The sequence below is a fragment of the Echinops telfairi genome, unplaced genomic scaffold (assembly GCF_000313985.2).
Source record: "Echinops telfairi isolate 266 unplaced genomic scaffold, ASM31398v2 ScPeMD7_7469;HRSCAF=8507_0, whole genome shotgun sequence".
Taxonomy (NCBI): Eukaryota; Metazoa; Chordata; class Mammalia; order Afrosoricida; family Tenrecidae; genus Echinops; species Echinops telfairi.
Genome location: NW_022111372.1, coordinates 28,885,885 through 28,901,914, shown reverse-complemented (window position 1 = coordinate 28,901,914; position 16,030 = coordinate 28,885,885). Strand labels below are relative to the sequence as shown.

General features: G+C 49.6%; 2 protein-coding genes across 4 annotated transcripts in view; one reads left to right on the top strand and one right to left on the bottom strand.

Annotated features, from left to right (window-relative positions):
- Positions 1–8,936, top strand: part of HLCS (holocarboxylase synthetase) — a 194,253-nt gene extending 185,317 nt beyond the window's left edge. The window contains exons 7-10 of one of the 3 annotated variants that reach the window (XM_045284665.1): positions 1,685–1,799; positions 3,149–3,362; positions 6,649–6,830; positions 7,003–8,936. In XM_045284665.1, coding sequence (XP_045140600.1) covers positions 1,685–1,799; positions 3,149–3,362; positions 6,649–6,820 — 501 coding nt within the window. In that variant the 3' untranslated portion in view covers positions 6,821–6,830; positions 7,003–8,936. Of the gene's footprint in view, positions 1–1,684; positions 1,800–2,015; positions 2,166–3,148; positions 3,363–6,648 lie in introns of those variants that run through there. The other 2 variants (XM_004697332.3, XM_045284666.1) reach the window with 2 other exon arrangements.
- Positions 8,937–15,078: 6,142 nt separating this feature from the next.
- SIM2 (SIM bHLH transcription factor 2) overlaps positions 15,079–16,030 on the bottom strand; it is a 56,380-nt gene continuing 55,428 nt past the window's right edge. The window contains exon 12 of the mRNA XM_045284532.1: positions 15,079–15,098. Coding sequence (XP_045140467.1) covers positions 15,079–15,098 — 20 coding nt within the window. The remainder of the gene's footprint in view (positions 15,099–16,030) is intronic.

The following is a 16,030-nucleotide window of genomic DNA, read 5'->3' as shown; positions in this document are numbered from 1 at the left end:
CACACACACACACACACACACACACACACACACACACACGAGACCTGAGCTCGATTCCCAGCCAGTGCACCGCATGCACAGCCACGGCCCATCTGTCAGTGCTGTGCTGCAGAAGAGGGTTCAGAGGAGCTTTCCAACTAAGATGGACATGGAAGAAAGACGTGGCAGTTTTCCAGAAGTCAGCCAATGAAAACCCTTGGCTTGCAACAGTGGCATCTTGTTCCGGTGTGAATGGATCCCCGGGAAGTAGGGGCCGACTTTCCAGCAGCAGCAGCAACAGTGGGGCCTGAGAAGCGAGGCCTACTGCATGGCATTTGATGGTTATCCACTCCCCTCTGCTCTCTCTCTCTGCCATAACCGTGTCTCTCTTCCAGTCTCATGTCCCCAGACTGGCCCACCGTGGCCCCACCGGAGACATGACAGCCCCATGTCCAGGAGGCCCACAGTGCTGGGCCCCACTCAGTGTAACCACCCCAGCTTGTGTCTCCCAATTTAGGAGGCACAGGCGAGAGGAAGGAAGCCTGTGTCAGTGCCCACCCTGGGCCCCCTCCACAGAGCTCCCAGGCCACACCCTTCAGGATGGAGTGGCCTGAGGGATGAGTCCGTTCCCAGTGCCAAGTTGACCCAGTGGGGTTCCTACGCACCCAGTCAGTGAGTTCCCACCCATGGCCCCATCGAACTCTAGCAGAGACATTGCCACCTGCCTTCAGGACGCAGGACCAAGCTAGTTCAGGGCCATCTTGCTTTCTCGCCCTTGAGCTCCTTAAGGGACTAGAGCCTGAGAGTCTCATCCCCTCCCTGCCCAGCACATGATGGCGTTAGGTTTCTGAGATGGTTTCTCCTGGTTCTTCTCAAAGAATTCACGAGGCAAAAGCACTCTTAAGAGGGAAAAGGAAGTTTTGGGTAGTACAGTCTCAAATAGTACACACTATCTGTGGAAAGCATGCGAGGCCGCACAAGAGTTCGAAACTGAAGATGCCCCTTCAGGGGAGCGAGAAAAACCATGTGGAAGGAGTACCAGACCAAGAGAGCGACTGCCCTTGGCCTCTGCTTTTTATCCCGTCTTGCCTCTACTTGATGGGACGTGGTGGAGGGTATTGGCCAATGTCAGTAGCTGCCTTCAGGTGCATGTGAGACTGTAAGGTTGCTGGTGTCTGGGATTCGTGCCCAGGTTGACCTTCAACTGGGCCTACGTGACCTTGGTCTGAGCATGCCCGGCTTTGGATTGTCCCCTAGGTGTCTAATGTGTGCCTGATTCCTTTCAAACCCCTTCATTGTGGCACGGCCAGCTCATTTTCGTTTAGGGTAGGCATTCGGTGGAGACAGCCCCCTGTATCCCTAATCTTCCCGCCTGTGAGTGGCAGCTTCTTGTGATGCCTGTTGATACCGAGATGACGAGCCTAGTTGACACGCTGGCGTCAGCAGTGACGGGAGTTGGGGCCGGGCACTGCTGTGGGCTATGTCACCTAATCTCTAGCTATCGCCTCTCTCTCGGAGCCCCACGTGGTCCTTGGACACTGAAGTGGCTCAAAGAAGGGATTCCCATTCTAGAAAAGAAGAGAGGACATGGCCTTCTGTTTCCTTCGTTTCGCGAGTGTTGGGCTCATTTCCTTGTCAGCCCGATGACCCCCGTGGCCCCTTTGTGTCCTGTGATTCCTTGATTAAGGTGCCGATCTCTCTTTAGGATATCAACTTACGAGTGAAGTGGCCCAATGATATTTACTACAGTGACCTCATGAAGCTCGGTGGAGTGCTGGTTAACTCGACGCTTATGGGAGAAACCTTTTTCATACTGATTGGTAAGTGTGAGAAGGTTGGGTGGTTACGTATGTGGCTGGTAACCGGAACTGTCTGTAAGCTAACAGCAGCCCATGCAAGACAGAAACGCAGCCAGCTTCTGCAGAGCCTACTGGCTCTGAAAACCCTTAGAACAGCTATACTCTGTCACAGGGTCACAATGAGCATAGGTTTTTGATGGGTAACTTTTTAAAAGCCTTTCTGTCTGCATTTTTCAGATTAGCCTTTTTTTCCCCCTAACGATGAAAATGGCTCCCAGGTGGCCGTGTTGTGGAAAGGGTCGTGGCGGAATTCTTGCCCTCTACACTGGAGACACAGGGTCCATCTCGGCCAACGCACCTCATTCCGATCCACCACCAGGGGAGGCTTGTGTGTCTCTGTGATGCTGCACACGTGTCAGTGGAGTTAACAGACTAGGAAGAAAGGACTGGTGATCAACTTCTGGACAGCAGTCTGTGAAAGCCCGGTGGATCACCACAGCCCCGCCCCATTGTGCGTGGAGTCCTCTCGAGTTTGGGCGCGGGGCCACGGGAACACATAGCAGCATGGTGTGGGGGCCGGATAATCGTATGAAAGCGGTCTTCTCTGAGTCTTGTAGTTTCAGATCACGGTGTGCGTACCAACAAGGCTTGACCATTTGGGAGTGATTTGGGAGGTTTAGGGTCCTACCACCAAGCATCTGGTATCATACCAGACAAGCATTTTCTGAAACCTTTCCACACTCCAGTGTCTAGGTACATTAAGTATGTACCTAGTATGAATCTAATAAATTTAGTGTACTCTTTTGTCATAACAGTGGGAGCCCAGGTGGTATGGTGGGTTATGCGTTGGTCTGCTCACCACAAGGTCAGCAGTTCAAAACCACCTGCCACTGTGAGGGGAAAAAAGATGAGGCTTTCTACTCCTGTAAAGAGTGCCAGTCTTGGAAACCCAGAGGGGCAGTTCTACCCTGCCTATAAGGCCACCCCAAGAATCACACCTGAGTTTCCCCACTTGGAAGATGGAAACCTACTACTGACCACCACTGCCCCTGCCCCATTAATAAGAACAAGGGCCTTCAAGTCAGGTCAAACTCATGGCCACCCATTTATTAACATTTGGTAAATTAAACTGCATCCAGCGTGGCATTCTGTCCTTCCACATGCTTGTTTGCAGTGATGTTGGGATGGTGAGCAAGTAGAGCCATGGAAGGATGAAAAGAACGATTGCGGTTGCTCTCTGAGTCCCGGGTACATTTGGGGACACCGGAGGAAAAATAAAACATGAACTTTTTCTGGGTGATAGAGGGGAATGTGTGAGATCCGCACGATGTTGCCCAGTGTGTCTCTTAGCTATGTCTGCTTCTGCCCAGGTTGTGGCGTGAATGTGACCAATAGTAACCCCACCATCTGCATCAATGATCTCATCATGGATCACAACAAGCAACACGGGACAGACCTGAAGCCGCTGAGAACTGACCTTCTTGTCGCCAGAGCCGTAACCCAGATGGAGAAGCTGATCAACACCTTTCAGGACAGAGGGCCCAACGGCGTGCTTCCCCTGTATTATAAATACTGGGTGCACAGGTTAGTGGTCTCTTGTCTTCAGCCTTTTAACATCCCTTTTTCCGTCAGTAGCTTGGTGCGTTAGATTGGGTCCACCAGAGACAAAACCAGTGACGCGTGTTTGTGTTTTATGTACATAGGAAGAGATTTACATCAAGAAATGGCTGGCACGGTTGTAGACATAGGTGAGTCCAGTCAGGGTAGTTCACTGGCCACTCCTGGGCTTGGCAGGCAACACAACAGGAGATCCAGGAACCTTATCAGGATGTCGAAGCACAGGCAGCAAGGGAGCACAGGCTAGGGGATGCAGAGGTTTGAGGTCGGCCAATTAAATCAGCCAGTGACCCGGGAGATTGAGGGACCAGATGCAAGATCCAGCTCCAGCAGAAGGCAGAGGGACAAAGAGGGCGTGACTCTCCTGGGTCTCTGCCTCTTATACAATAAGGCTGATAGTGCCAAGGGGAAGTAGTCAGACTGTGACACAATTAAGAGGTTGAGCTCCACCCCTACCTCTACCCAACAGTGTCTAATTAACATAATCCCTAACCATCACACTCAGTATCTTCCAATGAGATGGTAAGCACCAGTCTGAATAACTCATTTATACCTTTATAGTGAAGATTCCCGGGTAGCACACATGGTGTGTTTGAGGCTATTTACCAACCCAAAGTCTGCCAGAGGAGCCACGGAGGAGATGTCTGGCGATCTGTGTCCATAAAGATTACAGCCATGAAAACCCAGTGGAGCAGTTTTTACACATGGGGTCAGCGAATTGGCATTGACTCAACATCAAGTTGTGTTTGGGCGTTGATAATGAGGACACTGGGGAGACGCTACTTCAACCAAGTTTGTGTCTCCAGAACGTCAGGTAGCTAGCGTCCAGGGCTCCAATTGTGGTGCAATGGGAAAGACCCAGCCCCCCACCCCAGAAGTTTTCCTTCCTCACTTTTAAAATCAGAATCAAACTGTGAAGAAGCAATCAGAAGCATCCTAACTGTGGGGCACTCTAGGTACAGCCAGAACGCTCTTTAGAAGCAAGGCTGATGAGACTTCATCTCACATACTGTTGTCAGAAGAGACCAGTCCTGGGAGAAGGTCATCATGCTCGGTGAGGTGGAGGTACAGCGAAGCAGAGGAAGGCCCTGGATGAGATGGATTGCCACAGAGGCTGCAGCGATGGGCTCGCACCTAACAATTGTGAGAAGGGCCCAGGACTGGGCATGTTTCCTTCTCCTGTCCGTGGGTCGAGAATGAGTGGAAACCAACTCTAGGGCAGCCAACAACCAGGTTAATGATGGCTCTCAAGATACCGTATGTCCCCTAGTAGCCGTGCAGCAGGCTCGCCTGGGAACTTGCTAAAACAAACTCACCGTTGAGTTGATTCCTACTCACAGTGACCCTCCAGGACGGGGAAGAACTGCCCCTTGGGTTTCCAAGAATGTAACTCTTTTCTTTTTAATCATTTTACTGGGGATTCTTATAGCTCTTCTTTTTTCTTTAATCGTTTTATTAGGGGCTCATACAACTCTTATCACGATCCATACACACATCAGTTGTGTAAAGCACATTTGTACATTCATTGCCCTCATCATTCTCAAGACATTTCCTCTCCACTTAAGCCCCTGGCATCAGGGCCTCATTTTCCCCCCTCCCTCCCCACTCTCCCCTCCCTCATGAACACTTGATAGTTTATAAATTACTATTTTGTCATATTTTGCCCTGTAACTCTTTACAAGAGTAGACAGCCTCATCGTTCTCCCTCAGAGCAGCTGGTGTGTTTGAACTGCTGACCTCGCAGTTAGCAGCCCAGCTCATAACCCACTATGCCACCAGGGTGCCTATACATTTAAAAAGACTATTTGTAGAGTGTTGCAGCACTTAGCACAGTGGTTCTCAACCTTCCTAATGCTGCGACCCTTTAATACAGTTCCTCATGTTGTGGTGAACCCCCCACTATTAAGTTATTTTCATTGCTACTTCATAACTGTCATTTTGCTACTGTTATGAATCGGGTGACCCCTGTGAAAGGGGTCATGACCTCCAGAGGGGTCATGACCCACAGGTTGAGAACCGCTGATTAGCATGATGAGTGGCACAGAATAGGCATCCAAACAGCCCAACAAGTAACCACCACATCACTGGGGCCCCTCAGGGAACTTGTTAGAGAGGCAAATTCTATAAGACTCCTCATCCCTACTAAGTGACACTTGCCCCAGAGGCACCTGGGAAGAGAGGCCCGAGCTTCTACTTCTGAAAGGTGACAGCCCTGAAACAGCCCTCCGGAGCAGTGCTGCTCTGCACACATGGCGTTGCCTGGATCAGAACCGACTCGGTGGCAGCTAGCAACTGGCTGAAAGAGAGACTCAGAAACTCAGAGCCTGGGGCCCAGCAGTCTCTGCTTTAACAGATGCTCCTTAGGGAGTCCGAGGATCACTCCGGTGCAACTCCAGCCCTCCACCCCAGAAGCTGCCAGTGCATCAGCCAGATTCAAGACGGTGAAGGAGGCCTGGCAGTGAAATGTGGTGCTTCACCCATAATGAGGTCCTGGATGGGCGCTGGCGAGAGCCATAGAAAACATGAAGGAGGCAATTGGGGGAATTTGAACAAGGATGATAGATTAGATCATATTATTGTAAGAAGGTTGCATTTCTTCAGGTTGATCATGGTGCCTTAGTTTTATAATTGAATGTACTTGTTCTCAATACTACATGCTGCAGTATTTCGGGATAGACTGTCATGATTGCCTTAACTTATTTTCAGAGGGCCAAGGGGGTTCCAGTATGTGGGTAGCAAGAGAGAAATTGGAGATGGGAATGCTTGGTAAGTGACTGTAGGTGAAGGGAATATACGATGCTGCTCTTCTTTCACTTTTTCTCTAGTTTTGAAAATTTTCACACGCACGGAAAATATCTGGGTTGGGTGTGGGAAGGATGGCTGGCTGGACCAGTCCATGTAAAGATCTCAATAAGAAGTGATTTTAACAGGCACATTTGGAGACTGTTCCACAGGTACAGTCCTATTATGAGTTGAACTTGCAGTTGACAAGACCCAGCTTTATGAGAGGACAGGTCACCGTCACCCCATCAAGAGAAGCCACTCATATAACTCCTTAGTGGGGTTCCATGCCTGCCTTCACTTTGCCAGTGTGTAGCTCCGAACAGGCCTGCTTTCACAGGACCAGCCTCAGCCTGCCCCTGGGCACCCCCAGAGCCCTTTTCTGTATGAGTAATCCCAAAGCTACTCGTGTTACACCGAGATCTCTGCCTTCCGTTTCCGGTGACCGCCCGCCGCCGTTCTTCTTTTCCAGTGGTCAGCAAGTCCGTCTGGGCAGCGAGGAGGGACCAGTGGTGTCCATAGTCGGCCTTGATGATTCTGGGTTCCTCCAGGTCCATCGGGCAGGTGGCGAGGTTGTGACTGTGCATCCCGACGGCAACTCCTTCGACATGCTGAAGAACCTCATCCTCCCGAAGCAGCACTAGGCTCGGCGGGGTGGGTACCACCGAGACCACCACCCACATTCCAGTCCAACTCAGGCTGCCATTGGCACACAGCCCGGCAAGCTGAAAACACGGTCTGAGAGCTGTAGGTGATTCTGCCCCCTTCCCCCCCTCTGGTTTGTCAGCCCTCGATGTTTTTGTTTCCCCCTCGTTTTTTGTTGAAGGTCGATGTTGTTGTCATTTTATATGGCTGTGGAAGGGACCGGTGGTGGAGGATTGACAAGTGGAAGACAGAGGGTAGGTGGACCCCCTACCATGGTGGGTGTGAAAATGTCTCCCACCAGCCCTCGGGCTCGAATCCTGTGTGGAACCCATTCGCAATCGTGGTAACCCTGTTGTGTAGGATAGACCTCCTCCTTAGGGTTGTCTTGGCTGTCATCCTCAAGGAAGCAGGTCTCCAGGCCTTTCTTCCACAGCACCAGTGTGGGAGTCCGAACCACCCCACAGACTCCTGTGGATTGTCCACCCACCATGAGAGCGAGGGAGAGAGATCTTCCTTGGAAATGGCCTTGAAATCATTCGCATGGAGATACTGGAGACCTTATCTCTTGGACGGACTGCTTAAAAATAAAATTAAATTCACAGTCCCTCTCCAGCCAGGTCAGTGGTGAGTTCAACACCTGGTGGCTTTGTAAGGACTCAGGGAGGCATTTTCCTACCAGAGCCTGTGTTCCCTCAGCCAGGGTGTTCCTTTTCCTGTGAAGGGAGAAGGTGGACGGACCGGGCGCCTGGGCGACTCTGTCTGGTGGTCCTCTGGCCCCATGCCTGTAAATGGCTGGGACGTTGCGTCTCACTGGGCGGGACTCAGTGGCACTGCAGAGGAAGTCAGCAACATTAGTTCCCGAGCTCGCCTTCCAGAAGTTTAAATTTGCTGCCTCCCCTGAAGAGATGGGCTCAAGTTCAAGATCCTGGACGCACAGATGAGGGCCCCCCACCCCCACCCTTGGATGTGAGGGGCAGATGATGTGGCTCCAACAGCTGGAGATGAAGGCTGGCGCTCATACCACACACAAGGGAGGATTTGGCGGTTCTAAGCCATTTTCAGGCTGGCTTTGAAATGTAGCACGTTCTACATGACCATGTGCAAGAAAGCGGCACAGAATCCCCAAGTACAGGCGCGCCCCCCACCCCATGTTGCCAAGGAAGAAAATTACATTGATACTTCATAGCATCAGTTAAGAGTGTGTGTGTGTCTTTAAATGTCGGTGGAAATCTGATGCACTGGGTCTCCACAGAAGAACAAAAGAAAGGAAACCTTTTGATACACACTTGCGCTCTCCAGATGCGCGCCATGCTTTTTCCATGTCGTTTCTATCTCTGTTCCCTGGAAGAATCACGCTCACTACTCTGCAGTCTTAAAAGGCCAATTTCTGCCCACTTTTCCCTCTTCCTGCCAACCTGGCTGAAATCGGTGGAAAGAAATCTTTGAACAGAATCCCCTCATTGTAAACCACCCCATCCTTAACCCAGGGCCCTCCCCAGCCAGGTTCATTCCAGAAACCTGGGGTTCCAGGATAGAACCCGTCTACTTTAGCCAAGCACAGGCAGCCCCACAGGAAGAGAAAAATGAACCATATCGAGTTAAGTACACTCACCCAATGTGTGTTTTTTTGGAAAGGTCGCCTGAAAAGAATTCTTAATTTTTTGCAAAGAAGAAAGTATCCGCCCGAGTTATTTTTCCCCAAGCCCCTTCCCCCCGTGGTACCCCCACCAAGTTGTTTTCTTCTTTTCTTTTGAAATCATCCACTCCCAAATGCCCACGCCGTCTTTCGGAATCCGTGGCAAGTTTACATCAGCATCCACACCACACCACAGAGACAAGAGGGACCCAGGCCCGAGAGCGGCGGTCTGCAGAGGATCCCTGAGGAGAGGGCTCTCCACGCTGAAGTTGCCAGCTGCCTTCTCAGACTTCAGCACTGAAGGCAAGTCATCTCCTGGTAGCCGCCATCATTGCTCTTCAAGTCTCTTTAATGAGAAGCATGGTGTGTTTTGTTTTAAGCTGAAAGCCTCTTCTGCAAAGTTCTGCCTTAGAAAAAACTGTTATCATTTCCTTTCCTTTATGTAAATGAAAACTAATGAAGTGCGGACATGGCAAAGCCGAGGGCAGGCCGCTCTGCCTCCGCCCGTGCCTTGTAGCAGGCAGCTCTGACGGTACGCAACACCCAGCTGTCTGGAGGGGACAAAATCGACGTGAAGCAGATGATGCTCTCTTGAGAAACTGGCTTTTGTCTCATAGGAACCAAAGACTCTTTCAAACTCCTGGTTCAGAAAGAGCAGGGAATGAAAGGCATTTTGCTCCTAGCTGTCAGAGAGAAGCCTCAGATGCCCACCTGTGACCCCACACCCACTGGAAGGTGGCTGCAGGGTCCATGCACCCACCGGTCTCGAGAAGCTTGACTGTCTTAGAGATGTCTCTCCCCCTCCCCCACGATCTGTACACGTCAGCCAATCAACTCAGGATCCCTGTGTGCTTCCGGAACATGGGATTCTCCCCATGTGGATGTGCGACGATGCCTTCAGAATTGTGTGAAAGGCTAGATATTCCCCCGTGAGGGTCCCTGGGGAAGCGCCCCCTAACATAGGGCGTCGCAATTGATGTGCTTCCCATGGCCTCGCAGGAGCTTCCTTTGCCCCTGGAGCCTGGCGGCGTCCCTGAGCCGTCAAAGTGGGAAGGGTGTGTGTTCTGTGGAAGACAGTCGGTTGGTTTCTCTGGGGCACAGTGTTTCTTTTGAGAGGCCCAACCTAGGGCTGGATGAGGCCGAGTCCACAGGCCCAGGGCGATGGGGGAAAGTCCCCCGCTGCCCTGAAGGCCTGCTTCTGCCATCCCACCCAACTCCCCAATCACACACACACATGCATGTGCACACAGCAGCCAGCATGGCCTCCCCACCCCGGAGCCTGGGGACCAGAAGAGGCTGGCTGCCCCCGGACTGAAACGGGGGAGACGTGTTAGCCTTACACCCTGCCACAGGGTCACTCTCAAAAGGCGGAGAAGCTGAGAAACCTTGTTCCTGAGTCACTGCTATGCATCTTCGAAGTCAACGGTGTCAGCCTCTGCATTTCTGACTGTCCAGAGACGCCGCTCTGGAAAGCAATGACTTTTAACCAATGCCTATAACAAGCACGTCTACCAAAATAAATGCTCAGGCTTCCTGTAGGGTTTGTGCTCGTTCCTAGTCCATTCACAAGATGCGTTGTTTTTTTTAAGAAAAAAGGTCACTGCTTTCTGGGTATAGCATTTTTATTACTATTTAGACATTTTTTACAAAATAAATAACAGGGTTTACATAGTAAGGAACATGTATGTATGTCTAAATTTTAAGAAGCTGGGGTGGGTTTGAGGGAGTAGGGTGTATTTTTGACAAATAAATTGTGCATCATACAAAAAAAAAGTCTTAAGATTCCAAAGAGAACGTTAACAAGCCGTAAAATGTAAAAGAAAAAGAAGAAAAATGCCTTTTAACTGGAGCGAGAAATAAATTTACTATCAGAACACCTATATTTCGTTCTTTTAGGGTTTTTTCACTTTTTGTGTGAAAATTGCTTCACTTGCGTCCCAGCGGTTTCTTCCTCAAGATTTTATCCTTGGAGCGTGCTAGAGTTTAGGAGCAGCTTGAATAATGCGTGTGACATCACCCGTTTACTACAGCGCTACTATAATTGTATGGTGTTTGCTTGAAAATTAACCACTCCATTTTCTATGGCAGCCACCAGCAGTCTTCTGTACGTGCCCGACGGCGCCAGTAGATCTGCACCTGGGTTTGACTTGTTAGGGGACCCTTTCAACTTATTCTACCTCTCCCACCCCTTCTGGTCGAAAGAGAAGGCGGCCCGGCAGGCAGGACTATAAAATGGCAAAAGGGAGGAGAGTGAGGGGGCAGAAAAGACTGGGTCTTGCAGATGCCCTCAGGATAGCCTGTCTTCATCCCCAGTTCCCTTTGCCACAAAGCTATGGATGGAATGGCTCCTTCCAGAAAGGGACTTCCATGAACATAAAAGAATTCCTTTTCCCTGAATCGGGCTTACTTCTCACCTCCATCTGAGCTGGCCTTTTTGTCAACATTGTACATGTTAGGGCCAGAACTGATGTTCCCCCCTCACTCTTTTTGTGAGAGAGGCGCCTATTTATTAAAATGCTTCCTCTTTCTCCCACTCAGAGCCCTACAGAAGTCAGAAACAATATTCCGGAGCTGAAGCGTGCAGAATCTCAGAAATGGAGGTGACAGTATTGGGTTACCATAGTCACTGCCTGTTAAAATGGCATTGAGCCCTTGGCTCCAGTAGGAATCTTCCTTTGCGCCTAGGCCATGAAACCCGGACAAGGGTTTCCACAGGTACCTTTTCCGTAGCCCGAGTTGCATGCTGCAAGCACATCAGCACTCTTGAAGCTCCTTGCCATGAGTGTGCCCACGTCTGGAACAGTCTCTTGAACCTGAATGCCAATCTGCCTCATGATTTGTATCGACGAAGCACCGCCCCCCAAAAGTTAAAAGCGAGGTAGACACGAGAGCATTTTGTGGGACTTTATTGAAAAACGTCAGATGCTTCGCCTACAGATCACCGGTCAGAGGCTGGCACCTTTGGGGATCTTGGTTTCATGGGAGACTCAGGAGGATAAAAATAATGCACCCGGCTCGTCCCCCAGCGGAGGCGCGAGCTCACAGGGGACCGCGAGGGGGTGGAGCTCAGTGCGAGGCGGCTGGGAGACCCAGTGCCTTCACGGCATGACTGGAACCCTGCCCCCCCTGTCGCTGTGAAGTCGATTCTCACTGTTGATGACCCCGTATGTTGCTGGACACCACTCCACAGCATCTGCCTGCCCTCCTGACGGACTCATCTGCCCAGGTGCTGACGTTTGACCCTTGTGCCTATGTTTGCAAATTTCAGCTCCCCGGACAAGCTGACACAGTCAGGGCCTGGATGGGAATGGTGAGGTGCAGGGCGAACTATTGGCATTTTGAAAGCAGTTGATAGCAAGGTACTTGAATTCTAGGAAGATGAGTGAAAGACATTGTGTAAACCATGTCTGGAAAGGAAAAAATTATATGTGGAAAATGTTACCTTTATAGTGTGTTCCAATGTATTGATCCTGTTCACAGCCAAGAGATGATTTGAAAATGGTGAATTCTTTAGACCAAAAAAAAAAAATGAGTACTCAAACATAACTAAAACTGGGCACAGACAACAGAAGATAAGCCAAGTAACTGAAGCCTCTTGAAAATTAAATACTTATGCTCATCAGAAAAGACTACCCGAAGAATCGAAAGAGAGCCTACAGACTAAGGAGCGGGACGAAGGTGGGAATTGGCAACACATCTGGCAAGGGTCTGATCTCAAATATATAGAAAGCGTCAACCGTGCTACAATGGAAAGACGATCCAATCAGGAAAATAGAGGACATAAACAGGTGCCTTGCGGACACTGGAAGAGGTGCGAATCCAAACGACAATGAAATACTGCTTCATCCTGACAGCAATGCATTACTCAAGGGAACAGAAATTAAGAAATGATGGTGAGGTTGTGAAGAGATTAGGAGAACATAAAATGCCATTGAGTTGATTCTACAGGAGAGAATACAAATGCCCAGTGGGTTTCCAAGACCAACTCCTTATGGGAATAGAAAGTCTCATCTTTCTCCCTCAGAGCAGCTGGTGGTTTCAAACTGCTGACCTTGTGGCTGGCAGCCCAATGCATAACCTATTACTAGACCTCCTGCTGATGAGAATGAAAAAATGGTGTAACCACTATGGGAAATGAATATGGCGCTTCCTTTAAAAGCTAGAAATAGACCTTATGATCGATGAGTCCACTTCTAGGTGTGTGTCCAGGGAAATATGATTGGTAATGTTAGTGGGCATATGTATACCCATAGATCCTGCGGCATTACTCATAGTAAAAAGAACCTGCGTGGGTGAATAGGTAAACAAAATGTATATACATTCGATGGAATACTGCCAACGATGAAGCGTCTACAATGAATCTGCATGACATTAAACGGAGTGAAATAAGTCAGTCACAAAGAAGGCAAATATTGTATGATACCACTTTCATAAAAAATCAAGAATGGGTTTACCCAGAGAAAGCAGCATTCTTTGGTTACTCGTGATGCAAGGGGGCAGGGATCACTAGATAGCTGATGTGGAGATCCTGGTGAGGGGCAAGGCCATGCACAACACGGACATCAGCAACTGGCCAAAATAAAGGAGGACACTGATAGGTAGACAAAAAAAACGGACAACCCAAGTGGCCATCTAGCTGAGAAGCAACAAAGCCCACATGGAAGAAGCACACCAGCCTGTGTGATCATGAGGTGTCCGTGGGATCAGGTTTCAGGCATCAAGATCCAGAACAAAATCATACCCAATGTGAAGGCAGGTGGTGCCTGGAGACCCGAAGTCCATCTGTAGATAATTGGAACATCCCTTCACCTAAGGGTCACAAGGAAGAGACGAGCCATCCAGGGTGCGGTATAGCACCGATGAAACATACTTTCCTATAGTTCTTGTGCTTCCTTCCCCTACTGTCATGACCTCAGTTCTACCTTACAAAACAGATTAGACCAGAACATACACACTGCTACAGATAAGAGCCCGAAACACAGGGAATCCAGGATAGATAAAAAAGCGCCAACAATGACAATAGCTATACCAGGAGGATTAGGGGAAGGTGGTGGGAGAACGGGGAACCAATCACAAGGATCAACCTAGAACGCCCTCCTAGGGGGATGAACAACAGAAAAGTGGGTGAAGGGCGACAGAGGATGGTGTAAGATATGAAAATAACTATAACTTATCAAGGGCTCATAGGGGAGGACAGGCAGAAAGGGAAGGGGAAAAATGAGCTGATATCAAGGGCTCAAGTAGAAAGAAAATGCTTTGAAAATGATGGCAGCATATGTACAAATGTGCTTGACCCAGTGGATGAATGTATGGGTTGTGATAAGAGCTGTAAGAGCCCCCAATAAAAGTATTTAATAAAAAGAATAATGGACAACCATGGTGAAAGCAAGGAACTATCACAACTGCAGCAACAGAACGGAAAGGTTGTGAGTGGTTACACAGGGTTGATACATAGGCTCTCTAGGTGTGGAAGGACCTGTGCGTGTACCTGCATGCCCATAGGTAAGTATGCTAGTGGGCATTTGTGCATACATATTTATGCTGTAAAAAAAAATACAAGAGCGCATATAGGAAGCACGGTTATGGAAACTTCTTAGACATGTGCAAACACCTCCTAGGCGTGATAACTGACCATAATCGCTGAAGGCATCTAGGTCAAATGATGTACCACTTCATACAGAGAAGGCTATCTATTCCAATGTGGTGAATAGCATCTGGGGTCCCGACTAGCTTGCAAGCAGCCATCCAGGGGAGCGGCTCTTGGTCTCTTCCCATTTGGAGAAAGAAAACCAAAGACTCAGGGAAGCTCTTCAGACTAATGGCCCACTCTCACCTCAGCTGCCTGCAGCCTGAGGCCACAAACCTCAGCTGATGCCCGGCTGCCGTTACTGACCACTCTGACTAAGGGCAAATGTAGAACAAAATTCAAATTCATTTTTAAAAAGACCAGACCTCCTGTGCTGCCAGAGACTGGGGGAATCCCCAAGACTATCACCCTAAGACACTCAACTTGAAACTGAAGCCACTTCCCAGGGTCACCTTTTAGCCAATCACTGCCCCTCCAGGACTCTTCAATAATAGATGAGTCTATAAACAATCACATCTATACGGAATGCGCCCCTTCACAGAATGAAACCAAACCGGCAACATTGGACCAAATGCGAGGAAGAGAAGGCAGGAAGGACGAGGAAACTCAAGGGCCGGAAACCAGAACGCAGGACGGAACTGGGCAAGCTGGCCCATGCGGGTGGGGAGTGAGGGCCACTACTACCACACACAGAGTGTTTGAATTGGTGAATGGAAAACTAATGTGCTGTGTAAACTTTCACCTAAGACACCATTCAGTGTTTTGTTTTTTTAAAAAAGGCCCTAAGGGAAGGAATCCTTTTGAGAAATGAATAGAAGTTTATTTTTAAAACACTGATGTTTTATAAAAGGATTTCCGTTTACCTGGTATACGCATTACATGCTTGCAGGAAGTTTTCTTGCTATGTAGAAAATGCTTAGGAAAATGTATAGTATATCATGTCCACGTCATCCCTTAACACATTTTTCCTCCACAAGGTGCCTTCCACTGACAGGTCTCCATATTGCACATGCTACTCCACTCACACATCAGCTCTATGACCGCAAACACGAGCCTAGGGAATTAGAGATCCGAGTGGGCCAGACGGGTCCCCGAGCACTATAGAGTGCCAGTCTTGTGAAATTACCTGGCTACATTTCTGTATTGCCTTTAGTGCCTAGTCCATATGTGCTGAAGGTGCCATTGGTGTTAACCAGAGTTCCTGGGGGCTCAGTGGAAATAAGAGCATGCTAATTACATGTCAAAGTACTTCTGTGCTCACACACGCAAAACCTGGAAACGCATGTGAGGCCCTTCCTCTTGGTTTGCTGATAATTGCATGGGGAAACAAAGGTTACATTTTTTAAAGGCCTTTAATGAGACTCACGAGTGACTTAAAGACAGTGAAGTTATTGTCTGCTCTTGGGACGTAATCATCGCATTCTGCTTTAAGAACCCCACGGGCGCTGGCTGGGTATGTTCCCGGACCGGCCACCAACCTGGATACATCCCAGTAAGATCCATTGCAACTCCTGAAAAGCCTCAGTGGGGCGTGACTGAGCCCTGTGGGCAGGGGCAAGGCACTGAGCCTGGTTCTAAGATGAGGAAGCTTAAGCACCCCCCACGGGGTGGACGGGGTGGCTTGAGGTCACACACGGGGCCTGGGGCAACCCCCGGTTGGGCCCTTTTAGAAAGACAGACCTTCTTGAGGAAGGTTGAGCCATGTCTCCCCAGCATCAAGGCTGTGTCTCACCGACGGCAGAAATCTAAAATGCGGCTGCAGAGTTCTATTAAAATAGCTGTCTCTGTATAAATTAATTTACATCGTGCATGTACAGCTCGTGTGCCCCATAAGTCTGCTGGTCTGGGTAAGGACGGAGCCCAAGAAGGCCTGCCTATGGCTTTGCCCTGCGCGCTGCCTGTGCCCAGGCGGGCCGGCCCGGGGGTCACCTGCCATTGGTGATGATGACCGAGGCGCCCAGGTAGTGCGGCCGCGGCGCGCCCGGC